At 45.5% G+C, this 27,407-nt stretch overlaps 1 protein-coding gene across 4 annotated transcripts in view; it reads right to left on the bottom strand.

The window, feature by feature from the left end:
• Nucleotides 1-22,158, bottom strand: part of Lmx1a (LIM homeobox transcription factor 1 alpha) — a 149,289-nt gene extending 127,131 nt beyond the window's left edge. Inside the window, exons 1-4 of one of the 4 annotated variants that reach the window (XM_052737510.1) lie at nt 21,104-22,158; nt 20,112-20,266; nt 19,549-19,646; nt 17,120-17,306 (exon numbers count right to left, since the gene is read on the bottom strand). In XM_052737510.1, coding sequence (XP_052593470.1) covers nt 17,120-17,306; nt 19,549-19,624 — 263 coding nt within the window. In that variant the 5' untranslated portion in view covers nt 19,625-19,646; nt 20,112-20,266; nt 21,104-22,158. Of the gene's footprint in view, nt 1-17,119; nt 17,307-19,548; nt 19,762-20,111; nt 20,346-20,401; nt 20,512-21,103 lie in introns of those variants that run through there. The other 3 variants (XM_052737508.1, XM_052737509.1, XM_052737507.1) reach the window with 3 other exon arrangements.
• Nucleotides 22,159-27,407: the final 5,249 nt, after the last annotated feature.

Raw genomic sequence — 27,407 nt, 5'->3', positions numbered from 1 at the left:
GTAACAATGATCAGAGGTAGGAGCAGAGAAAGGAGGACATTTGAGCAAACACATGAATAGGAGTCCAGCATGTGGATGCCTGGGGAGAAGCTTTTCTTTATTATCTTTCTTCCCCTCTTGAGTATGAACTCCACAAGGTCAGGGATTCTTTGTTCACTGCTGTAGTCCAAGTAAGTATCTATAGCAATGCCTAGAACATAACAAACAATCAATGAATTTTAGCTAAATAAAAAATGAATGAGGTTATCTTCCAGGCTGGTCAAAACCAAGGGTATGGTCATAATTCTAAATCTTACTTTAAATATCACAGTATCTTTAATGAAGTGCTGATTTCAGAACAAAGAGGAAAGACAAGATTGAAGACAGTTTCTCATCTTAGAGAGGGAGATTATATATATATATATATATATATATATATATATATATATATATATATATATATATATATCCTCATCTGAACTCCAACTTCAGAATAGTCAAACAAGGAACCAACAAGCAAACGGTAGGTCCTGTTGCAAATTGAGGGTTTTTTTTGTTTTTTTTTTTTGTTGTTTTTGGTTTTTCGAGACAGGGTTTCTCTGTGTAGCTTTGCGCCTTTCCTGGAACTCGCTTTGGAGACCAGGCTGGCCTCGAACTCACAGAGATCCGCCTGGCTCTGCCTCCCGAGTGCTGGGATTAAAGGCGTGCGCCACCACCGCCCAGCTGCAAATTGAGTTTTGAAACTAAGAATGATCCTTAGACACTAGAATTTCTGAGAGCCGAACAACTTCTCAGAAGGCTGTCAGTGCCTCGCCTTGCATCACGGACACTTGGTAAAATGGACGTCACCTATCTAGGAAGCTCCAGGCAGGTGTCACAGCATTCCCCAACGTGCTTTTCTGGCCACCCCAGTACAGGCCTGGATTTTCCGAACACTCATTGTACGCCGATGTCCTTGAATTTTAAGCTTCCTTATGACTGACTCATCCCTCGGTGCTGGTGAATCTATGGACGTGGCTTGGTCCCCAAGAACTAGTAACTCAGTTTCCTAGAAACAAGCTGCACTCAGACTTTCTATCCATCAATTTCATGTATGGAAATCTTTGGGCATACAAGGGGACAAAGTGTGCCTAGGTGTGTGCCCAAGTTCATAAACACTGAAAGGGCAACTCAGGGTTCATGTTTCCCTTGGAAAGAAGCCACAAGTGCCTGCAAGCGACTCTTTGTACAATGACAACACCAAACTAAGGCCTTGACACACCGCTCACCATCAGTGTCTTCTAAAAACGTGCTTCATCTCTAAGAAGAACAGGTACTACCCGGACAGATATCACACCGATTGGAAGGCCAGCTGCCGGAGAGCGTCTCCCAACATACTGTCCGCAGAAGTTAACACAATCTGGCAGAGGCAGCAACATGAACTCCCTGGACTCTGCAGCACATGACTTTATGGATGGCGAGTCTTACCACACAACAGGGAACCTGAGCTCTGAAGTCTTCTCTCCTCTCTGATTAGCCAGCAATGTCAAGGCGAAGCTGAAATCACTTCACCTCAACAGTACAATACGTAACCTCTGCAATACTGAATATCATTAAATTTTTAAAGGAGTGTGTTAGGGGAAGTCCTTTAATCCTTCAATAATTGAGCTGGGGAAAGAGGCCTGTGATGGGCAGCATTACCTGAGCTGATATTAACTAGGGTTAGCTACTAATGGCTTTTCAACAGTCCCACTGTGTCCATGTTGCCATTTAAAAGAGTACATTCCATTTGGCCCTTGCTCTTTAACTGTCAGCAGGGAAATTGAAAAATAATACATCATTAAGTATTGCAATTTGTGTTATAGATAGATCTCCACATCTCCCCTCTAGCACTTGAGCTCAGCCAAAACGAAGCCCTAACAACCACTTGACAAGAAGAACACTTCATTCCTTGAATCAGCTAGATGTCTGGGATATCAAATAACCCATCACCAGTATATTTCCCACTGAATTTACTGGTCACAAAGGCAGAGCCACTAGAGAGCACTCAGCGGCCTTGGTAAGACCAGGTTCAGTTTCATTCCCTCCTAAGCTAAGAGCTCTGGCCCCTTATGTCCTTGTCTATTTTTCTTCTCTGAGTCATAAGGTTTAGGAAGCTCTCCATCATAAGTATCCCCATCCAACTGCATATAGCTTTCCTCACCCCTGTCTAAACAGTGAATGCTGAGCACCATACTTCACACCTCTGAGAACTCGGGGTGAAATAAATGGGTAATGGGATCATCTAATGAGTTTAAATGATTTGCTCATCCAGCCAAAGCAAAGACAAAGACAGAATGGCATACAGCTCACCGTCTCTGAAAACCTGCTATACTCCACGGCTTCACTCTCACCTCCAGTCTGGGGATGGAAGTGTGTGGTCACATCCTAGGGTTTACCTATAGCATGAGTGTGCTCCTCAAAGGTGCTTTGGCTGAAAGCTGCATCCTCCACATGGTAATGGTAGAGCTGGCAGAACCTCTAAGAAGTGAGACTTATGAAAGTCTCGAAGTAAACAAGTAAAATGTACTAAGTCTCTGGGCATGCCCTAGGAGGGGATGAATGTGGTTCTCAAAGACCTAGTCCGTTCTTGTGAGAGCAAGTTGTCACAAGGGGGACAGGCCAACCTGACTCTCTTTGGCTTCCTGCCTCAGTATGTGATCTCCTCTGCACACACTTCTGCTACTGTGATTTCATCCACCATGAGGCCAAACAGATGACACCATCCAATCTTAGACTTTCTGCCTTCAAAACTGAGAGCTAGGTAAACCTCTTTTCTTTATAAAACTAGTCCAGGGTGTTTTGGTATAGCAACAGTAGACTGACTACCATATCAAGTAAGTAGACAAGACTATAAAATAATGATACATAGATCAAGAGACCAAGCCACCAGGCTATAATCTGAAAGGAGGAGTGTGTCCATATCTACCACTCCCTTCTCTTGTGATATCTCCAAATGCCACAGAAAGCAAAAAATCTTCAACTGATAGGCTCTTGGGTGGTGTCTTTTTCAAGCACAGTTGACTAGTTTCTGGCCTGAGGAGGCTCTGAGATTTACCCTGGGAAATGAGACACAGGATAGTGTGCCTGGAACCACATCCTAATCAACAAGAATTCTGCATGGATTGGGAGCAGAAACAGAGGGACTACAGATGAATGAGTGGGGTTTACACAAATTAAGCTTAACTGATACATGAAGAAAGGAACAGCCTGGGTCCTCACTTTGCTACCATCCACAGGTCCATGGACCACTAGAGACTGGGAGGGGAAATCTATGGAAAGCTTCAATGAGAATTAGAGGACAGCAGATCCACTCTGCTGACCTCAGTCCAGTGCTGATCAGCTTAGCTAATCAAAAGGGAAATATAACAAAGAAAACAAGGAATAGATGGTTACTAAAGAGCAAAGGAGGCAGATACTGCACCTTGGATGGTCCTTGACCCTTCTTCAGGCATCTCCACTAGCAGATGAGTGCTCTACTTTCTCTTGGATCTTTAGTGTCCACCCTGTCCAGGCTAAACTCACCTTTGCCATCAAGAGGACTCAAACTACCCTACTTGCAAGCATCTTGCTCCCATCCTGTCTTCACCCCAAATGCTATCTTTTGGCCCTCCCATCATTTACCACCCATCTTCTCAAGACTTGGCCACATCCCCCTATTCTGTTTCTTCAGCTTCTTTTTACTATGCAGCCTCCTAAATGCTGCCCTGCCTCCTCCCCACCCTCATGCCCTGCTCTGACAAAGCTACTTTTTGCCAGGTTACAAATGGCCAACTGCCAATTCCCCCACAAGTGCCCTGTCTGTAGAACCCAGTTCCCTTAATGTTCTCTTCTATGAATGTCATCTTGTAAGAGATTCTTCCTGGATCAAGACTCTTTGAATACGTGCTCCACAAAGCATGTCTTTGGCCCGCTCCTTGGCCTATGCAGCATCCTTTGGACACTCTCCTCTTAGTACTGATAGGATAATGGATCCTAAGGACGTGTGTCTACGCTGCCTCCCAGAACTCCTTTTACATCTGCCTTCTGGACACATCCAGCTGAAAGTCATCCTCACGTACCCACCTCTGCATGCCATGGACTCCTACTCCACTTCTTGACTCCTTTATCATTTCACCCCTTCCATATCATCACTCAACCTTCATTTCCTGACACCCCTTTTTCTCAAAGCCATTAAGTTTAACTAGTCTTACATGAGGAATATTCTGGATCATGTGTATGCTCTCCATCTCCAATGCCTCCTCCTTAGTTTGTATCCTTGACATCTCTCACAGCCTACAGCAACTACCTAACTGGTCCTTCTGGCCAGTCTCTCCCAAAGTTTCTATTAGTGCTCCACCAGAATTACTTTTCTGGAAAATGGGGACCACATCTTTTTACTGCAGAGAGAAATCCTTGCTGGCTGCTTGCTAACCATAGGACAAAGTTGAAAATCCTTCATGTGTTACATAAGGCTCCTCACTGCTTGGTACTATTTTTTACAGCCCACAACCAGCCCAATCTCCACTGTATTTGACAATGTGCCTTCCACCATCCCCACGATTGGCAAGCACTGGAACCTACACTCTTCCTCCTCAGAATTACTTCCATTTGCACATGCTGCTTCTTCTTCCTGGAACCCTTCACACTCTCCCCTGTCCTGCATGCTCATCCACTCCTGAAGAGTCAGTTACTGTCACCTCTCCATAAAGCCTTGTCAACACCTCTAAGCAAGTCACTTACCAGTAAATGTACCAACACGTCTTTAGTGCTGTACAAGATGTTAGAGACAATGGGTTAAAACAAAGTGCCTTCCCCTCATATGTCTTGAGATCTAGTGACAGGGACTATGAAACTATATGTAGATATTTATAGATATTTAAATTGTGACAAACACTGAAGATTGTAAGTCTCTCTCTCTCTCTCTTGGGTTTGGGGATTTAGCTCAGTGGTAGAGTGCTTGCCTAGCAAGCACAAGGCCCTGGGTTCAGTCCTCAGCTCTGGAAAAAAAATAAGTCTCTCATAATAACACAGAACATGGGGACTTACATAAGCTTGGCTTGCTCTTTGACTGTAATGCTGCTTAATGTGCATTTCTCAATAGTCTGTGGTAATGCATCTGTGTTTTGTTTCATTTATTTTTACATCTCTACCTATTTGATTAAATGAGTGCTTCCATTAATGAGCCAACTGTTGGAGCACATCTAATCTCAAATTTGAGAAATCTACCTGCAGCTCAATAAGGTGCATCCCAACTGTTTGTGTGCCACTTGCAATCTCATTGTCTTAAACACCAATTTACAAAGACTGAATTCATGTATACGCTTAGTTTCTCTAAAATTGACTGGAACTAGTTTTCAGGGAACCAAAAGTCTTGGCTATCGTGACAGAAATAACACAATACAGGAATATGTGGTTTCTGAGACAACCAACATTGCAGGATCATGTTTAGATCAGCCTAGCCAAGTGGCTTCCCCCAAAAAAGACAGATGTCACTGATTCTAGAAATCGGCCTCAGTGGGACATCATGGGATCTTTTCTAGCTGTGGCTGAGACTTGTTTGAGAGATGCAACACCATCCAGAAGAAAACTTGGAAAAGGGTTATCTGAGGGATGGATGGACAGCTGCTGCTTGGTCCCAGTGGAAGCCGCTGGATCTGGTATTTAACAGTTCTGCTGCCAAATGTGCAGACAGGCTCACAGAACAAAAGTCACCATTGCAAGCCCTGAGGACTGGAGAGAAAGGAGATGGATGCTGGTTACTTTCTGTTGTTCTTCCTTCTTCCAGGGGGAGGAACAGCTGTGCCAGATGACATTGAAGATTAGTACAGACAGCATGATCCAGGAAAAGGGTGGGCTAGGGTGGTTTTGTGTTTGTGGAGCAGCTTGATAAGCAGAAGTGATGAGCATATTCCAGAAGCTTCTACACACATACAAACATTTAGGCAATAGCCAAAGTTAAAAAAAAAAAACTGTTTTGAAAACTGCAGAGTGCTACAACAGCTGCCTTAGGAAGGCTGCCTGGAAGCACAGGAATCCAGCAGGTGGGGACTTGTTTTCCAAGAGCTTGTTCAAAAAGACAAACAGAATTGTGATCTCACCGGGGTGTGAACACCCGAATCCAAGCGGCAGATGGAGTGATTTCGTGGAAAGGCCATCGAACCAGGGTCACTGGCTGGGGACAGCATCCCAGCTTTTCTCTCTACCCATAGTATGACTTGAACAAATTCTTTGAGCCTTGGTTTCCCCAGATATAAATACAAGGCTCAGTCAAAATCTTCTCCTTGGCCATTCTTCTTCATTGTTGTAAAAGATCGATTCCCTAACACATATGAAGATTCTTTGAAATTTGAAAGAAGATAAATTGTTAACCAACAGAATCCTTTCTGGCATTTTCTATGAGCCAAGCATAGATCTACATGCTTTAGAAATATTAAACCAAAATGTCCCAAGGAGGCAGGGTGTGTTATCACCCCATTTTAGAAAGAAGAAATAGGCACAGAGCAAGTGAACTCCTGCCAAGAAAACAGATGATGTGCAACCCAGCAAGGATGTGATCCCAGAGACGCTGACCCCTAAGACTCTGTTCCTAACAACCACACGCTCTTGGGATGTATGCAACTCCAAAGAACATATTTAAATATTTATTCATACAAAAACCAGAAACCATGATACACAGTACTATACAGTAGTCTATGGTTTACCAAAAGGCCTTTTAAATTGATGTCTTAATTCTTATAATAACCCTATGCTGGTTAGTTTTTGCCAACTTAACACAAACGATAGTCACCTGGGAAGTGGAAACCTCAGTTAAGGAATTGCCTTCATCAGACTGGTTTGGAGGCATGACTAGGGTGCATTTTCTTGATGGTTAACTAATATGAGAAGGCTCAGCCCACTGTAAGCAGTGCTTTCCCCATGCAAGTGGTCCTGGGCTGTATAAGAAAGCTAGCTGAGGGGCTGGAGAGATAACTCAACAGTTAACTGACCTGGCTGCTCTTCCAGAGGGCCTGGGTTTGATTCCTAGCACCCACATGGCCACTAACAGCCACCAGTAACTCCAGTTCCAGAGGATCTGGTGCCCTCTCCTGGCTTCTGTGGGTACTTCACACAAGTGGTACATAGCTGTAACATGAAAAAAATACACACATTAAAAATAAGTATTTTTTAGGGAGGGAGGGAGGGAGGGAGGGAGGGAGGGAAGGAGGGAGGGAGGGAGGGGAAGAGAGTTTTCAAGCCAGGTGAGCAAGCCAATAAGCAGTACTCCTCCATGGTCTCTGTTATATTATGCCTTTGGACAGGTGAGTCAGTTGTACCCAGAACATCTCTTAACAATAAGACAAATGATTAAAATTACTTTTCCAGTTTTGGAGGGAAATATGAAGTGCCTAAACCATTCACACCCACCTGTCTCCTGCTCTCATCTGTGGATGCAGACTATTGAAATGGAATGGCCCAACCAATAATTAAGCACAGACAAAATAAAACCCAGAAGAAAATGAGTATGTGCATAAGTACAGCCAGCATAGCATACAGACAAGCAGGAAAGGCTCCTGTGGAGTGCCATGCTCCTTCTGTGCAAAATTATCTCCTCTGTTACTGCTCCATCCTAGAGTCTAAAATTCCAACACAGGATGCTCATTCTTTTGACTCAACACCATTCCAAGTAAAAAGCGTCTTCAAAAGAATTAGTCCAGTTGCATCCCAATGTGAATGATAAAATAACACCTTTTCAGAGTTCGGCAGTAAGGGAGTCTCTAGCCCGTACATAGGGTAATTTGAAATGTAGGAAGTCTCAAGATGGGTTTAGAGCAGAAGGCAAGCAAAATGTTACTTTAAAAGACAGTACTGTGGCTGAATCCAGGCATGTAGGATGAGCAGAGTCCTGGGGGAAGGTGTGGTGCAGGAACCCAGCAAACCCCAGGCCAAGAAAGGGTTTCCTGAGGTGTTCTTCCCTTCTGGGCTTTTAAAGTCTACCCTCCGGCACTAACAACTATGCTCGTGTCCCTGTGAAGATATTAGCTCTCCCTAGCAGGGGCACAAGCATGAAGGGAATCCCCGCCGGCCTTGTACTGTGAAGGCCGCCAAGGGGAGAAAGAAGAGGACAGAGAGCAACAGGGGAGGGAACTCTAGATGGTTATGTTAAAAGGGATTTGTTCCACCATCACAACCAGAAAACTAGCTCCCCCAGAGCCAGCTTGAGAACGGGAAGGCTGGGAGGACCTACTGGAGATGGATGCTGCTGAGGAGATGCTCTGGGTAGCAGGCAAGGCAAGTGGGGCCATAAACATCCACCCCTGAGCTGAGATGAGTCAGGAATGCCTGGGATATGCACTGGGGGTGGGTCTAGTGCTGCTGTGTGATCCCAGGCAGAACACCTATCACAATCCGGCCAATTAAGAATAAAGATGGCTCCACACTCCAGGCTACCAGAGAGTGTTTCTATTCCTAGTTATGTCCAGTGACTGGTATAGGGCCAGGTGACTTGGGCTTCTGAACAATGACAAGCTTTGCTGCCTTCCTTGCTGCCCAGTCACTCCTTTTTTCTGGGCCCCTTTCTGAGGAGAGACATAAACTCCTCTGCCCCAAAGTTGGAGAGTCTGAGCTGTGCCAACGTCAGTGGCCCCTCCGGCTCAGGCTGTCCTGGAGCTCAAACAAAGACATATTGGGACTCTCCTGCTGAGAGTGTGGGGGACGTTTCTGGGCCCAGAGGGAGCTGGCCTTAATCCGCTGCACAGTGAATGACAACAATGTTAAGAACGAAAATATGGTTTGGGGGGATAGCCCCCAGGAGCCCAACATTTTAGTATTTAAGGGAACTTTAATGAGCTTAAGTGGCTAATCTTGAGTTCAGGAGGGGGTGTTTTGTTTTGTTTTGTTTTGAGAAATCCTTTTAAAGGCTCCTGAGGCTTGATAGCAAGGGTTGTGAGTCCCAGGAGTGGCTGCCTCTGACTGAAAGGAAGGGCAGGAGAGAGTGAGGACAGAAAACTTCTCCAAAGAGCTTTTCACGCAGCAGCTTCAAAACCTGGGTTAACAGAGCTGCTGGAGAGGACCCTCCCTGAGGGAGAGATGCAAAAGTAAGCTGGACCTCAAGTCCAGCAGCACAGTGCCCGCCTAGCATGCACAGGACTAGGCTCAGTCCCCAGCACCACAAGAAGAGGTATCCAGAGAAACAAGAGCTGTGGAAATGCGTGATACGCTGATGTCCTACCACGATGCTGGCCAATCTTTCTGGCAAGTGACAAATAGAACCAGACACATCTCTGACTCATCAAAATGCAGGACACTGCCTAATGTCTACTAAGATGCCAGCATAGCCAGAAAAATTGGGGGGGCTCCCAAAGGATCACCCAAAGAGTAATGGTCATGGAACTATGTAAACCTGAGACAAAGGCCCACTGATCAGCTACTAAGCCGAATACCACTCAATAACTGAGTTGCTACATGGTAGGACTATTGTGTATAATAAAAGGCTAATTGGGAGTTTTGGGGAGATAGTTCAGTGGGGGAAGAACTTGCCAAGCAATCATGAGGACCTAAGTTCAGATCCCCAGAAAACAAGTAAAAAGCCAGGGGGCAGGTGCACGGATTTGTAAGCCCAGTGTTGGAAAGCAAGAGACAAGGGCATCCTCGGAACACACTGGCCATGGAGACCAGCAAATCAGCAAGCTCCAATTTCAGTGAGCCCCTGTCTCAAAAATTAAAGGCAAAGAGCAATCAAGTCACCTGTGGATCTCTGGCCTTGGCATAGACATGTGCACACACAGATACGTGCATAGCGCATACCCACAGAGAGATTCAGAGATTCAGAGATGGAGAGAGAGAGAGAGAGAGAGAGAGAGAGAGAGAGAGAGAGAGAGGAGAGGAGAAAGGAGAGAGGGAGGGAGGGAAGGAGGGAAGGAGGGAAGGAGGGAAGGAAGGAAGGAAGGAAGGAAGGAAGGAAGGAAGGAAGGAAGGAAGGAAGGAAAGAAGGAAGGAAGAGAGAAAGAAAAGACTAACTAGGTTCTCCCGGATGAGAAAACAGAGGGTCCGTGGGATAGCAGAGGGTGGGAGTGGTGCTGCACTTAGTGATGGGTTTAAGCAATAATGCTTACAAGAGTCATGTTAATAAAGCTCCCTGGGCCATAGAAGAGTGAAAGGCAGAATGGGATGAGGCAGGTGTGAGTCTAGATACAGCATGTGGTCCATTCCTAGTGAGGCCAGAAGATTACAATATTTTTATATGGACGGGACTACTTAGACCCGTCAGAAAGCACAGTCCAATCCACAGTGGCCAGATATCCCTCAGAGCTCATCTGTTATATGACGATAATGATAAACCACAAATACGATGGTGTAGAGGGACACTGGAGGCCCAAAGACTCAGAAAAAGCAGACATGGTTGCTGTTATCCAAAAATAGGATCCTCCAACTGGAATTCGGGAAGAGAGGTTGGAAGGGACCAGACTCTTCCATGTGACTCCAGTTACAAGACAAGGAAAAGCATGGTCTTCGTTGTATTTTTAGCTGTTAGATCATTATAGTGCAAGGAAGGAGCCCTTGCAAGCTTTCATTAAGTTCTGTCTAATCCACTCATGGCAGCCAAGTGATACGCTCTACAAAAGACTCGGTTGTCCTGTTCACCACCAGGAAAAATAGCACAGAGGTGTATTTTTTTAATCCCTTTTTAACTACACAGATGGGACTATTGTGACAAGGCCAAGCATACCCATGGGGTAAGGAACGGATGTAGGTTTTATTTTATTCCTTACATAATATCTTCCCTAATACTTCAATGTTTCTGCTGCTGCATTCCAATTGCATCTGCTATCTAGAGCCAAGAGAAACTTAATCCTTACCCTAAGTCTCATTTTATTTATTTTCAGTGGTGTGAAAACAAACATGTAGCAAGGTTACAGTGTTTACGCCTCCATTTTAGGAGACACAGCGCTAATCCTCCTACTAATTAATGCCAGGGCCATAGCAATCTTATTAATTTCATCTTGGTTAAAAATATAGAGGCAGATCGTTGTGGTTTATGAAAATAATAATTTGACATTTGGGAGGTGTCTGCAAGACAGCAGAGTAGGTTTCATTTAAGATACGACAAAGACACACAAAGCGGCAGTCGACACCAGCTGGGGATAACACGACTAATTCTAATTGTGGACTAAATGCTCCATGTCACTCTAATCTAAGAGGCTAAGTGAAAACACGCAAGTCCTCTAGAGCACCGGAAGAGACCCTCTCTCTATCCTGGACAACAGGCCTTTCAAAAGGGCACGTGGGGTGGCCCTGTGATGTCCTGGAAGTCACCACCTTCCCCTGAGTGAGTCTCAAAAAGCCACCGGCAACAACATTGTCCTAAGGCCCCAAGGGACTCTCAGGAAAATATACAGTATGCTCCCCAAAAGCATTCTCAGCCAGGTTGGGATGAGAGCAGGGTTCCCCACTTGGAAACCTCTACTTCAGGGCTCTACACCCCACATGGCCTAGGGCCCCCTTTATCCTATCCTGAAGGGATTTTGCTAGAGAACCAGGCTGAAGATGCGAAGACCAGTTTAAAAAAAAAACCATGACTCAAAGAGATTTATTTTTCAACTTAAAAAATAGTAAAACAAAATTAAAATCTCATCATTAAGACCAGTATCACCAAAATTCTTTTAAAACTAGACAGAAGTGACTGTTTTCATATCTCCCATTATTTATTTTCCATGATTATACAACTGCACTTAATAATCCAGTTCATGTGATTCGATATTGATTACTTTGACCTTGGTAATGTTCAATAGTCACATTTTGTAATATACTTCTGCTCTAAGAAGTTCTTAAGTTTTTTGTTCATACAATGGATATTTTAAAGTCTTTATTTTCTCAGTTTCAAAGACTATAGCCCAAGAAATTTATTGGGGGGGATAAGATTAAATAAATGGAGATATTCTTAGTAAAGAAAGTATCAAATCATTATGTCCAAAAACCTTTATAACATTAAAAAAGCAACAGTAATATGAATAAGTCTTGGTGGGTGCAAACATTATAAATAAAATGCAAGACAAATAATTAACTATGGGAAAAGCTCTTGTCAATTACTGAATGATACTTCCTAGCCACGTGGAGGACAAAAGTCTCAGAACTCTACAGTATGTAAAACCAGTCTGGAAAAAGTCACCTTTCACAGTGTGCTCCATTAAAATAAAAATCAAAAAAGCCCCATAGCCATGTTCATCCCCAATAGAACATTATCAATGCCTATTCTACCAAATTTCAATTTTTAAGTCTTAGATTCTATGAACTAATACAAATAAAAGTGAAAAAAATCACCTCTAAGCAAAAAATATTTTCAATCATCTGCTAAAATGAAAACACACACAGAAAGAGAGAGAGGGAGAGAGAGAGAGAGAGAGAGAGAGAGAGAGAGAGAGAGAGAGAGAGAGTCTGTTGTATAGACACAGCCACAAAGCCACAACTCTGGACTGTTCTCAATGTGAGCTAAACCCCCTACAATTGAATGCAGACAAAAATTATTGCCTAGCTGTGTTTGATTTTTATATTCCTTAAATGTTATTTATTGTACCAGAAACCAGGCCAACAAAAAGTGAAGTGGACCAGCACTCTGACAATGGCCTCTACAATTTCATCTGTGGGTTCCTTTTATGAAGAACTGCATGCCCAACTTTGATCTCTAAGTAATATCACAGTAATAATAATTAATAACAACAGAACAAAACAAGCTAACTCTTCCAGACACACCTCCTGCACCACCTTGATGGAATGCAGAATGGGTTCACTACCAGTCCTAACAAAGAACGTTGCCTAAGTCTTCCTCACCTGGAGCTGACAAGCCCCAGACCAAAAGGAAGAGCCAAAGAATATTGTAATTGGGGGACAGCTACTTTCCCCCATGTTTGCCCCTTTCTCTGGACAGACAGCTGATCTACTCCAAACGGCCAAGAAGAAAACATAAGGAGGCCCTCAGAGGAAAGGCTTCCCCAAGCTGCGATCTGCTGACATGTGGGGAGTTCCCGTGCTGTGGGAACAGCTCTGATGCTCTGATGCTCTGATGACAGCAATACTACCCCACACTGCCCCCAGGATGTCCAAAACAATCCAAGTGATAATGATAAACTTTATATGTGAGGAGAGAAGGCCCTGCCTGACCCATGAGCCACCAGGCACATGAAAGAGGCAATATAAATTTGATTTAAAAGTGGGACGCCATCCAGAAGGCTCAATTATCTATCACATTGCCACGTTTCTGTGATCCCACGGCCTCTTCTGTCTCCGACTGAAGCATGGCTACAGTGCTTGTTTGGAACCGGTTCAGGGAAAACTCTGAACTAGCAGGATCACAGAAGGCGCACTTAAATAGGGAACAACAGTTACATAAATAGAAGTCTTCCAGGCTGGAAAATATTTGGTTGTCTGCTAACTTTCAGGAATGCTGGAGCAAACTGAATCCATTCCCGAAATATCCACACCTACCTATCCCAGCTCGAGTGGTGTATCTCATAGCAGAGCTTCATCAATTTCACCAGTGATGTCTTTTCATAGAACTGGTTATTTTTCTTTGACGACATCATGAGCAGCCAGTGACTCCCAGTTCTTGATTTCTGAGTGCACACAAATCGCCATTCTACAGTCTGGCCTTGAATGCTTATTTGTTTTGGATAACTGAAAAGTGAAGTATTCCTAAGGGTGTTACAGTAGATGAGGCCAACACTTAGTAAAGCATCCCGAGGTTTTAAGTGAACAATCTTGTCCAAGATGCCACCATCAATCTGTTTCTTTAATGAGAAAAAGTTGATGTTTCACATGGTGAACGTGAAAACAAGCAGTTGACAGAATGGAATTTTGGCTCTTTAAATAACTTGTGTTGAAGCAGTTCTTTTACAGTTTCATACATGTATCAAGCGATTCTAGTTACTGTCACAGTCCCCCCCATACGCACACACCCTCCCCAGTCTCCCTCCTATCCCTATTACCACCACCACCACCCCCAACAAGTCCCTTTCCATTTAAGTGAAGGCCTGACCTGACACCAGGGATACACAGGTAATAATTCCAATGCAAATTCAGAATTTCCCAACATCTGGAAATGCATACAAATGGCTGAAATAAATGTGATAGGTCACCTCTCCTGTTAAAGCTGTGTTCATGCTGGTCATCGGAGAGTGAACATCAGCTACATATTCTTCCCTTTCAATTTGTGGAAGCAGCACTTGAACTTTACAAGTGTGGGGGACTGAAGTACTGTCCACTACTCACTTTTCTGTCAAATGCTCTATAATGTGCCATCATTGATGTCTTAGTGCCTAACACACATGTCCTTTTCCCTCTCCATTTACTTTATCTGGGACTCAAGTATGGAAAAAACATATACAACATGCAGAGAGAGAGAGAGAGAACTATTTTCCTATTGCAATAAAGAGGGAAAGCGCAAGTTTCACGGCTATTGCCCCCAAACTGAGTGGTATCCTCCAGGATAAACATGTGGCCATTCCAGATAACTTTTGGCTAATACCTAGTCCTGTCTAAGTGAAGGAAGCTTTCAGGAACCCCTGGATAGTCTGATAGTCAGGGTAAAAGATCTGCCAAGCCTGCCAGGCTAGAAGCCTCCTGCAGCCAGGCTCCAAGATTTTTCTAATTATCTCTCCTCATCGAAACCAGGGTTTTACATAGAGAAGCTCCATAAAGTCTGTTGAATAAAGGAATTTTTTCCTGAGCCAAATGCAAAGAGAGTTGGGGGCAGGGAAACCACTGTCTCATTTTCTCCTACAGCAAGGGTCCTAATACCCTTAAGAGTATCAAGTACATTAAAAGCCTGATTTGTGGAGAACAGGACAGAATTGAGATAGGGAATAGAAGAAAGAAGGAATTCCAGAAAAGAATACGTGAATCTCAAACAGGCTTGTTCTGAGAATGTGCCCAGCAAACTTATTTTGGATATCCATGTGTCAGTAAATATTTTTAAATTAAAATTAAAAGAAAAATCTTCCCTGTCACACCAACACCTCTTCCAATAATGTAGCCCACACCCTCTATAAAATCTTGATTCTGGCCAACAGCTGCTGAGTTGATCCCTGCAATTTTCTCTTCCCAAAAACAGCTTTGTGAAGGGGAGAACTGACCCTCTCAGCTAATAAGCCCAAACCTCCCCAAACCTGGAGGGCTGAAATGGAAGGGATATTGTTGTGCTAAGTACTTTACAACAACTGTTTCTTCTCCTCTTGACACAGGCTGACTTCCTTAAAGGAGATTTGACTGGCCAGACAGCTGTGTTGACCCTCAAGCTGTCTCTGATTCATGATTTTCTTTTTTAACAAACAGAATAGAAAAATCACAACCCAAATCCCCCCTTAAGCTCCAATACTTTTGAATTGGCTAGTGTTGGGCCTGAAGGATGTGGACCTTTCTCTAATCTATAAGCAGAAAGATAAAGATTGGGCCCACACAATACCAAAACCTTCCCATGAAAAGCAGGAGAAAAAAAGGCAAGCAGTCACCAGCCTTTGTCCACTTGAAGTTGTATGGACCAAATCCGCTTAATTACCTAAAAATCACACTTTTTCCTCGGACTCCGGGGCTACAAGCAGACAACCCAGCACAGACGTGGCATTTCGTCATTTCTTCTTTCATAACTGTTTACCATAACGCTCAGGGCAAGTTTTTCCGCTTCTTTTGGGGCTTCTGTATTGTCCGACTCACATAAACTCGAACATGTATCTTTTTTTTTAACTTCTAAAAAAAAATGTAAAGCATTTCTGAAACAACAAAAAGGCCTAGTGTTCTCTCCGAATTGGGGTAAAAGTCAAGCATTTTATGTTTAGTAAAGGAATACTGAGTAGCAGAGAAGGGTATTCCGTTTGGTGGTAGTGGTGGTGGTGATGGGTAGGAGGTGGTGGTAGTAGGTTTCCTAGGTCTAACTTGGTCCATTTTTTCAGTAAACCTGACAGCCCAGATGATATGGAAACAAGAAACCTCTGGTCTTCCCTGTGATTTTTGTTGTCATAGCCAGATCTCTCTAACACATCCTTTTCACTGTGCCTCTTAATGAAATTACAGCAGCTACGCTTCACACACACACCGACCATCCTCTCTGACTCTCTCCACATAGCGGCTGCCTTCTTTTATTCACTAGTGGAAAAGGCCTCATTTCCTCGGTGTACACACCCATGCAGACACAATCAACGTAATACCAGCCCTAGTGCACAAAAACAGACAAGCGCTAAGCCACTTTTCTTTCCTTCTAGCTCTCCACAACTGTATGAATCCAAAGTCCCTAGGAATTGGCCAATTTTGCAAGGAAAAGCAGTTTCCTCTCCTTACTCCCGCAGGGCTCCTGCTGGCCTTTCCTTTGAGAATAAGACCATCCTACCACACCACACTCCCTGAGGCACTTCAGAAGTCCAGATTGGAAATAAACCACTCTCTTCATTTCCTGCCTCTCAGTTCTGCATGTGATGGGGAGAGAATCAAACCTGCTGCCTGTCAGACAACCTCCTTAGTCTAGAACTGGGTGCAGATGCCTCAGGGGGCTTTAGATCAGGCCCTCTCCGACCTAGCAACGTTGTGGGCATCCCAGAGCCTGCGACACCCTGAGGAGGGAATGACTGGAAACGCAAAGAGAAGCAGGTAAACCACTTCCAAATCCTATTTGCCCAAACCAGGGCGAGAAATGTGCCCAAGGGACAGAAACCTCCCGATCCATACCGCCTTACCACTGAGCACAAACCCAAGAGCGGCGCTAACACTTGATTAAAACGGAATAGAAAAGGGTCGCTGGTCACTGGTGGTCCGCCTGGCTCTCCGGTGAACCCAGGACTAAGCTTGAAGGTGTCCCAGAACCACAGAAAGTAATCTCTGGAAACGGCCGAGCCCAGGGTTAAGGACCTTGGAATAATTAAAAAGTATATTCGCGACCAAAAAGAAATGACGCAGTGCGGCTCTCTCCCGCCCGGGCTGCGCGCACAGATGAAATCCCCGCAGCCCAGGGCCTGTACGGAACGCTAATGCCTGTGAGATTTACTGGTCTTGCCTGCGGGCGTCTCTTACGCCTCACGGAAAGGCGAAGAGGAGGCAGGAAGACACAGTCCCCAGCGCACACCGGTGCGATGAGTGGGCGCGCTCCGGCGGCGGTGGCGGCGGCGGCGACGCAAGCACTTACTTCTCATAGTGGTACTTGCAGTAAAGCTTCTTGTCCCGGTAGAAGCAGGTGGTCTCCAGGGGCTCTTTGCAGGAGGCGCACTGCACGCACTGCTCATGCCAGAAGCTGTCGTTGAGCCGCAGCAGAAACCTGTCCGAGATGACCCGCTGACAGCCTTCGCAGACAGACTTGGGGCTCACCGCTCTGCCTACAGCAGCAACAGACGTTCGCCCATGAGCCACGTACGCAAGCCAACCCCGTGAAACACTCTCATGATCGAATCAGGCCCACAGATATACCCCCCGGGCCGTGCATCCCCTCAGGAAAGTCCCCTGATGATCAGCTATTTAGAAAAAATCAAACCCAGCAATAGCGTTACTAATAAACAAAGACTAAGTAGCAAAGTATAAGTTCGACCGAGGGAGGGAACTGAAATCAATAAATGGCCTTAATTATTAGACAGACCCAGGGACCATCACTATCATTCATGCATCCTGTAAAATTAGATTGCAAATAAATTTGTGCTCCCGGGACTCTCAAGTCGTCGTCATTAATCAATCATTAAATCACTATGTTTGTGTCCTTTGACTACTTTTAAATGATCAATAATAATTTGCTTGCAACTGCGTTCTATTTTTAAAAGGAAAATTAACATTTTCTGTTTTCTTTAAAAAAAATCTGTGGGTGCAGAAAAATAACCATCTCTTCCCTAGCAAGCTCAGTACTGGTCAAACTAGTGAATCCCTCCTACGTCTTGGTTGGCGAGTAAATTGCAGGTGGCTTTTTATAATTAGAAAATGTCAAGATGGGGAAAAAATAAAGCTGAGCGCAGAGACCCTGCGAAGGGTGGGGTCAGAGTACTGGATACCCTATGCTCAGAAGTGAAGCGTGGAGGGACAAACCTTAGTCCGGTCAGGGAATCTTCCCTGCCCTACCCCTTGACCTTTTTGACTTGTTCCCTTCTTATCTTGTTCTAGTGATTCTAGTGAGGGCCTGCTTGACCCCCCACCCCCCACCCCCTCTCCGTCGGCCAACACACACACACACACACACACACACACACACACACACACACACACACACACACACCGAGGGAAGAATACTCGGCCGCCTTTGTTGACACTTTTCACAACCATTTAAAAAAGCCCTTGTGCCCGCCACAAGAACACTCTTGTCCACGATGTCCCAAAGGGCTTGTCCTTCTCCATAGCGTAACTACACTAATCTCACTTTCTGCTTTGGGGAACAGCCGCCCGCTTGTAAACCGGACAGGTCGTTTTATGGAGTGGGAAGACACCAAGAAAGGCTGGAGAAAGCAGCGCGATCATTCTCAACTGTAAATTTCTGTTTCCTTGGTCTCAGCATCCCGGGCCACCATCCGGGTGTTAGAGTGAACGTGGGTTCGTTCATAGGACACACGGAACTAAACCCGATGCGCCTAAGTCCGCACACACTCTGGCCTGCATCTTCTTGCTCCAGAGAGAGGATCCTGGCATTTTTGAAAGGGGGGCTGGAGGAAGGGGAACATGGGCTTCGTGATTTCGTTTCCTCTGGACTGTTGGGGTGAGGTTAGCTGGCGGTGTCTCTCTGGATATGATTTCTACAATCGAAATTTTTCAACCCACTCTATTGGTTCTAGAGTTAGGGAAAGAGGCAAGAGGTTTATATGACAAAAGAAAAATCTCTCCTGCAGAAAGAGGAGGAAGAAAGAAAAGAAGGAAGAAAGAGAGAAAAAAAACCTCCTTTTTCCCCAAACTTGAAAACACCAAAAACAAAATTTGGGGAGACACAGCTAACACAAGAAATGCTGGCCTGCGCTCTGGAAGACTCTTCTGGACCCCTTGATCTTCTCCTCCGCTGTGGCTAGGTTGGGGGTAGGGGGATACCGGGCTTGCGGAACTGGGATCCGGCTTCAGTTAATTAAAGACCAGGCGAGGGCCCTGCCGTGCAAGCTAATCCCAGAGCAGCGCTGCCTACCAGCCCGGAAAAGCCCCTGGGCCATGCCCAGTACTAAAATTGGGGCTGTAGTTGGTGGGGGAAGAGAAGAACTTGGGCGCTCCGGAGGCTCGGCCCTCTGCTGCCCATGCTCGGCCATAGGCCTCTGAAAAACCGGTGGCATTTATGAGCCGTCGATCAGCTCCATGATTAAAAATCCAGCCCTGGGTATTATTAATCACTTGCCACTCAAACGCCTGTGAACATGCTCGCCCGCCCCACAAGGCTTTGGGGAATTCAAAGTTGAGCTCGTGAGGCCTGAGGAGGCTTGCTGGTTGCATGATAGGGACGTCTCAAAAGGACTGATGGACACGGAATGACAGAGAGTGGGCGCCGCTACGTGCACCAAGAGGGTGCTAGCCTGATCGCCTAACCCGGTACCCGAGAGCTGACGTCCTCAGCTCCCAGCCTGGCAGCAGGAGGACGCATCGGGATGAATGGAGTTGAACACTTACCCAGCAAAGACGAGAAGGAGGCTGAAGTCTCAATCGCACTTTGAAAGTTCTCCTCCATCTTCAGGCCGTCCAACATGTTCGGGCTGAGCCTGGAGGACCTGTAGAGCCGGGAAAGGGATGCGTCTAGCTTCCGTGCCTTCTGGGACTCCGCTCCCTCGGTTGCCACACTCTTGGGAAAGGACAGAAGGAGTGTCCAGGGCAACAAGAATGAGCCTGGAGGGTAGAGTCCAGCCAAGGGAAACGTGGGGTGGGAGGAGAAAGAAGAGTCACCGTGAACTGCTCTGACGGATCTGATTTCACTTGAAGTCAACGCGTTGTGTACTTAGGCCTCCGCCCCCTAACTGCGTTCTCCTAACCCCCACCCCCAACCCTGTCCCCAGGTTTCCCATTCCAAGACCGGCTCCGCCCCATCCTATACTAATGTGGCCCCTGGGGACCCCTCTACAGGAACTAGGCTACTGCGTGTGATGGGGTGGGGGTGCGCCTCCTCTTGGAGCCTGGGCCAAGCACGGGACTGTCCAGGTCCGACACCCCGTGACCCGACACTCACTTTCGACCCTCACCTGTCTTGGGTCGGAGAGAGGCAGAGTAAGGGACTCGGAAACCGTCCCGCCTGCTTCCGTACTCCTGGCGCGGCGCTCTGCTTGGGGGCGCTCGGGAGTGGGCGTGCGGGGCGCGCGGGGAGGTGCTCCCGCCGGTCGGCCAGTGCCGGGAACGTCTGCAGGAGCAAAGGAGTCGCCTCAGGGAGGAGCCGCGACTGGCCCGGCTCACTCTTGGATGCATTTCAAATCAACTTTCAGCAACACGCCCGCCCGAGCCGCCGAAGCCTAAGGAACCCCGCAGCCTTCCCTACCTGATGGGCAAGCTCGCCCCCAGCGTCCCGAGCGGCTCGCAGTGGCCCAGAGGCGCCGGCAGCTTGGGCGGAGGAAGGCGGCGTCCCCGAGGCTGCAGCCGGAGCAGCCGCCCCGACTCCGGCGCGCCCGGGACAGAGCGGGAGCGAACGCCGGCCCCCGATTCTGCTCCTCGGCGCGCCGGAGCCGGGCCGGGCCGTGGCCACAAGCCGCCGACCTTCCCGGGACGTCCCGCCCAGCCCGCGCCGCTCTGCAGCCGGGGAGGGGAGGCCGGGCTGCTTCTCCAAGGCCGGCGGAGAAATCCGAGGCCCTGGGTCCTGGGTGCAAAGTCGGCCCTGCTTCTCCGTAGCGGCTCCGGCGACTTCTGACAGCCGCCGCTGGCTGCGTGCGCGGCCCGGGAAGGGGGTGGGGTGCGCAGGGCGGGGGCCTGGAAGCGCGTCCCGTGGCGGGGCCCGCGGTGCTCGCTTTCCCGGCTTGGCTGCACGGCCCACCGCGAGGCTGCAGCCCGGTGCTCCCGTCTGCTGCCCGGACGTCTCGGGCACGCAAACTTTCCCTCCTCTCCACGTGGAACTGTTGCCTGGGGAAGCTGCGCCTGAGCCTCGGCCGAGATCCGTGCCACCTAGACTGCGCGCGCGGGCGGGATGGGGATCCGGTTGCTCTCGGATCCGCACCGTAAGTGATGACTAACCTCCCGCGGTCCTCACCTGGAGACTGCGGGAAGAGCCTAGAGCCGTTTTCCGCTTTGTGAGCGCCGAGCACCAGAAGCTCCAAGCTCCTCAGACCTTCATTCACCCACTGGCTCCTGCGACTTACAACTTTGTTTGGGCTTAAAACTCAATTCACCGTTTCCGACTGAAACCCCTTCGCTGCTGGGAAGTGCAATAGTAAGAACCGTGGCCAAACCTTAAATCAGGCTCCCTCTATCCCATCGGGCTGGCTGGACACTAGAAGTCAGCCAACGAGACTTTTCCTAGAAATGAAGTTCCTGGGGGCACTTTTTAATTCCCTATGATTCATAACGTTCGGTTGCAGCGACAGCCCTTCAGCCTCTCTAGTTGCAGGAACAGGGTCTTGCTCCTCTATTCCATGAAGAGCCTGGGGCCCAGCGACTCAATAAACACATCATTGTGTTGGTTAACGTTAATCGACCACTAATTTTGTGCCAATCTCGGTTCCGTAGTCAACTCATCAAATCGTTACAATTTAAGGTGAGGACAATTATGGTTTCGATGTTCTGGTTGCCTTCAGGAAACGGGCACCTGTGCGTATGAAATTCCAGCCCAGGCTCCTGAACACCGTTGGAAAGTCCAATTTATGGAATTTTCTAGGGCACCCTCTCCTCTACACTGATGATCCCACTCTGTAGCATGGTCACCCCAAGCAGAGGACATGCCACGTAAGCAAGGATTCCCTAGTACCTTCTCCAAGAAAAAGGAAGCAGACAAGCTTCGCTGTGCTTAGGAGCACCCACCACCACCACCACCCTCAGAGTTTTCTGTCCACAAGCACAAGCCAAACACAGACTATGACTTCAGAGGAACAAAGGAAAAGGGCAAAGCGTTTAATACCTTATATTGGAATGCTGCTTTAAACTTTTTAGGGTACTTCTATATACATGGTTTTGCTTGAGCTCTACAGCAAACCTGTGGGGTAGGCAGAACAAATAATTTTATCTATTGTTCTAGACAAATCTTCAGGGCTTAGTACAGCCGGGAGATTTCTCTGCTTTTGCCCAGGTGGCTAGTGGCATGTCTCCTAACACCTGACCTTTGTCCTGTCTGTCATCCGGATAGAACAGGATATGAAATAAATTTTAAAAAAGATAAATTGCATGTATTCTTTGGATAATACTTAAGACAGAAATTTGTTAAGAAGAAACGAGTAGAGCAAATACCCCCACAAGAAGTATTATTTTAAGTGCACAGCTGAGTTTTTGTTGAACTAAAAGTCTTGAGTTTATGAAACATATTGAACTGGTGGGGTAAGGGCTGGGGTAAGGATACTCTTCTTATTAACTATCCAGGAAGTGAATGGATTGTCCTTTGATCTGAGTCTTTCTAGGGGCTCTGGCATCAGGGAGAAAGCATGGTTAGTGTAGAGCACACATGTTTGTGGTATGGATTGCTTTCCCCCAGTTGGTTTGGGCACTTCAGATAGGGACTGTGTCTCACGGTCCCCTTACTGCTCTTAATGCAGAGCCAGGCACGCAGACGTGATTAACAAATGTGTTTGCTTGGCCGAGGGACTTCTTGCTGTAGTCTGAAGCCGGCAGGGAAGGGTCAGTAAGCAAAAGACTCAGTCCTTCGTGGCTTCTTTTTTTTTTACACATATACAATATATTTTTGTCTTATCCATCTTCACTGCCCTCGTCCAACTCCTCCCAGACCTCCCCAACACCTCTTTTTGCGTCCTTTTCTTTTTGGCTTTTAATGTAACCTACTGAGTCTAATTAATGTTGTCAAGATGTGGATGAGCATAGGATCATCCACAGGAGCATGGGAAACCTACCAGTGGCCACACTCCCAGAAAAAATAATTTTCCCTTTCCACGTAATCATCCACTGCCATAGTTTCTCACACTTGAATTTTGACTGGACCGATCTTGTGTAGGCCTTGTGCAGGTGACAGAGCGGCTGGGCATACATTACTGCAACGGCCATGTCATATCCAGAAGACAGAATTTCACGGTGCTCCTCCACACCTGCCAGCTCTTAAATTCTTTCTACCTCTTCTTCCAGGATACTCCCTATTCCCTGAGCCTTGAGGACTGAGGGTTGATATAGATGTCTCATAAAGGGCTGAGCATACACAGTAATGCAGTCGGTTATTCCTAATCTTTGAGCTGGTTATGAGTCTCTACATTTATTGCTGCCCACTGTGAACCTTCTCTCACCAAGGTTGACAACAGCATAGACCTCTGAGTATAAACATAAATACTTAGATGGCAGTTTGGCAATATGACAACTTAGCAAAATTAGTATTAGTATTAGTATTAGTATTAGTATTAGTATTATTAATAGTAGGTTTCCCTCAAGGGCCTATGACCTCCACAGCCACGGACTTTTGAACAAGGAGGTTTACAGTATCAGGCATGAATTCCCTCCTGTAGAGCAGACTTCAAATCTTATCAGAGAGAGGGTGATTACCCTGGTAACACCCATGTTGCAGCAGTGAGCACATCTGGCCTGGCCCGGCAGAACAGTATTAGAGCAGATTGCTATTCTACGTACAGCAGTCTCCTTTCCTCACATCATGTCAGCAGCCTGTGTTGTTACTGTGGTTCTTTATGACTGCCCCCTGACCAGGGTGAGATGGAACCTATTTAAGAGTTTTGATCTGCATTTCTCCATTGGCTGCTGTTGCTGCACACCTTTTAAGTGTTTCCTGGATGCTTGTACTTCTTTTGAGAATTCTGTTTAGTTCTATAAACATATTTTCTTAAAGATTTTTTTTTAAGTTTACGTGTGTGATGTCTGTCTGTCTGTCTAAGTGTCTACCAGTGCCCGGAGGGCAGAAGAGAGGTCAAATCCCTTGATGCTAAAGTCACAGGCAGTTGTGAGCTGCCTGGTGTGCATGCCAGGAACTGAACTCAGATATTCTAGAAGAGTGGCAAGTGCTTCCCCCACCCCACCCCACCCCCGAGACAGGGTTTCTCTGTGTAGCTTTGAAGCCTGTCCTGGAACTCGCTCTATAGACTAGGCTGGCTTTGAACTTACAGAGATCCACCTGCCTCAGCCTCCCGAGGGCTGGGATTAAAGGCGTGCGCCACCACTGCCTGGCTGGCAAGTGCTCTTAACCACCAAGCTGCCTCTCTAGTTTCTGTAGCCCGTTTTAAAATTTTAACTGCTTTCTTGATTTTTTTTTGGGGGGGGGGTTCTTTGTATGCTCTAGATACTAACTCTCTGTCTGATTTACAGGTGGCAAAGATTTTTCCCCCATCCTGTGGATAGCCTTTTCACTCGATTGACAATTTCTTTTGCTGTCCGCAAGCTTTTTAATTTCAGGAAATCCTATGTCAGCTGTTCCATTTACTTCCTGTGCTATTGGAATCCTATTTAGAAAGTCTCTACCTACATTTTTATGTTGAAGTGGAGTACCAGGTCTCATGGTGAGGTCCTTGATCCTTTTTGAGTTGAGTCCTGAAGGTAAGAGATGGGGATCTAGTTTCATTCTTCTGCATGTTGGTGTCCAGGTTTCTCAGCACCATTTGTTGAAGATGCTGCCCATTCTCCAATATACATTTATGGCATCTTTGTCAAAAATCAAGTAGCTGTAGTTGTATGAACTTCATCTAGGTCCTCTATTCTACTGATTCTGTTAATATATGTCTGGTTTAATGCCAGTACCACACTGTTTTTATTACTATGGCTCTGTAGTATAACTTGATCTCAGATATACTAATACATTTCTCAGTGATCTTTTTAAGAAGGATTGCTTTGGCTAGCCTCAGTGTTTTGTGGTTCCATTTAAACTTTACTTTTTTTCTATATCTATGGAGACTGTCCTTGGAATTTTTATTGGGATTACACTAAATCTGTAGATTGCTTTTGTTAGGACAGATCTATGGGTATAGACTTAAATATTTAGATAGCAGTGTCTTTCTCAATGTCTTAAAGTTTTCATTGTACAGCTCTTTTGTTTCCTTGCTTAGGTGTAGTCTTGAGACACTATATAATTAGTGTGTAGAACATAAAAAGAACTAAAAAAAATCAAGAAAGTAATTCCATCTTAAAAATGGGCTACAGAAACTAGAGAGGCAGCTTGGTGGTTACGAGCAATTGTGCCATTACTACTCTTCTACAAGTTCTGAGTTCAGTTCCCAGTACCCATACCAGTCCTGTAATTTAAATCTCTCTGTGTGTGTGTGTGTGTGTGTGTGTGTGTGTGTGTGTGTGTGTGTGTGTGTAACTATTATGAATTGGATTGATTCCCTGATTTCCTTTTCAATACATTTGTCACCAGTATATAGAAAGGCTACCAATTTTACGTATTAATTTTTAAGAGTTTTTTGGTGGAAGCTGAACCGTCTCTTATGCATAGAATCATGTCATCTGCAAATAAGAATACTTTGAATTATTTTGCCTTAGCTCTGCCTAAGACTTCAATCACTCCGTTGAATAGAAGGAGAGAGTGGACACCCTTGCCTTCTTCCTGATCCCAGCGGGAATGCTTTGAGGTTTTCTACATTCCTTATGATGTTGGCCATAGGTTTGTTGTACACGTCTTTTATTTTCTTGAGGTATCCCCCTTGTATCCCTAACCTCTCCATGACTTTAATCACAAAAGGATGTGGGATTTTGTTGAAAGACTTTTCTGCATCTATTGAGATATTCATGTGATTTCTGTCTTTGAGTCCATTTATATGATGTACTACATTTATTGATTTATGCATGTTGAAGCATCCCTGAGTCTCTGGAATGAAGCCAGCTTGGTGATGATGAATGATCTTTATGATGTGATCTTGAATTTGTCTTGTCAGTATTTTATTGGGGATTTTGCATCTACATTCATCAGGGAGATAGGGCTATATAGTTTTATTTTCGTTTTTGTGTCTTAATCTGATTTGGGTATCAGGGTAAGAACTCCTTCACAAAAAGAGTCTTAAAGCACTCTTTTTTCTATTTTATGCAAAAAAAAATGAGTAGTATTGATCTTAATCCTCCTCAGAAGTCTGGCAGAATTCTGCAGTGAGTTCATCTGGTCCTGGGATTTTTTTTTTTTTTTTTAGAGTTGGAAACTTTTTACTATTGTTTCAATCTAATTTCTGGTTATAGATGCGTTTGAATTATTTATTTAATTTTCTTACATTTTGGTAGGTCATATGCATCTAGAACACTTCCATTTCTTTTAGATTGTCTCACTTCTAAGAACATAGATTTTCAAGTATGTCCTTATAATTTTCTAGATTTTGTTTGGATATTTGTTACAATGTCTCCTATGTTGCCTCTAGTTAATTTGATATTCTCTCCATTTGTTTTAGTTAACTTAGTTGAGGATTTGTCACCCCTTTAACTTCCTAAAGTTCTATTTTATGTGTGTGAGTGCTTGACCTGTACGCATGTTTGTGCACTGTGAGCGTGTCTGGTGCCTGTGGGCACCAGAAGAGGGGGTCAGATGCCCCTGGAACTGGAGCTGCCGACAGCTGTGAGCTGCTGTGTGGTTGCTGGGAATTGAATCCAGGTCCTCTGGAAGAGCAGTAAGTATTCTTAACTGCTGAATCATCTCCCCAGTCCCCAGATTTATCAAGTTTGTTCGTCTTTTCAAAGAACCAACTCTTCATTTCCTTGTTTCCTTGTATTGTTTTGTTCATTTTTAATTCATTTGTTTCTGCCCTGTTCTTAATTATTTATCCCCACTTACTTGTTTGTGGGTTTGTTTTCCCAAGGCCTAGAGGTAAGCTATTTATCTGAACTCTCTGGTTTTGTTTAATTTAGGCATTTGGGGCTATAAACCTTCCTCGTAGAACTGCCCCCCATTGTGTCCCACAGATTCTGGTGTTCTGTGTGCTCACTTTCATTCTACTCTAGGAATCTTTAAATTCCCTTATTTTCTCATTGAGTCATTCATTGTTGGGTAGTGTTTTTAATCTCCATAGTTCATGGGCTTCCTGTAGTTTCCCTTGTTGTTCATATCTAGGATTTTTTTATACTATAGTCAGATATAATATAAGGTGTTATTTCATATTTCCTGTATCTGTTGGGACTTACTTTATGTCTTCCCAATATGTGATCTATGTGGTGATATATTGTGTACCCCAATATATTGTGGACCCTAATAAACTTATCTGGGGATCAGAGGACAGAGTCAGCCCCTAGATTAGACATGGAGACAAAACAGTAGTGGCACACATCCTTAATCCTATCACTTGGGAGGCAGAGATTCATCTGGATCTCTGTGAGTTCAAGGCCACACTGGGAACAGAGCCAGGCATGATGGCACACACCTTTAATCCCAGCACTTGAGATCTTATGCCTTTGCTTACCAAGTATTTGGGAAGCACACATGCCTT

Source organism: Peromyscus californicus, unplaced genomic scaffold (genome assembly GCF_007827085.1).
Source record: "Peromyscus californicus insignis strain IS unplaced genomic scaffold, ASM782708v3 Scaffold_14__1_contigs__length_90479793_seg_2, whole genome shotgun sequence".
In the NCBI taxonomy this organism is placed as follows: Eukaryota; Metazoa; Chordata; class Mammalia; order Rodentia; family Cricetidae; genus Peromyscus; species Peromyscus californicus.
Note: the sequence above shows the minus strand (reverse complement) of the source record. Positions and strands in the feature narration are given on the sequence as shown.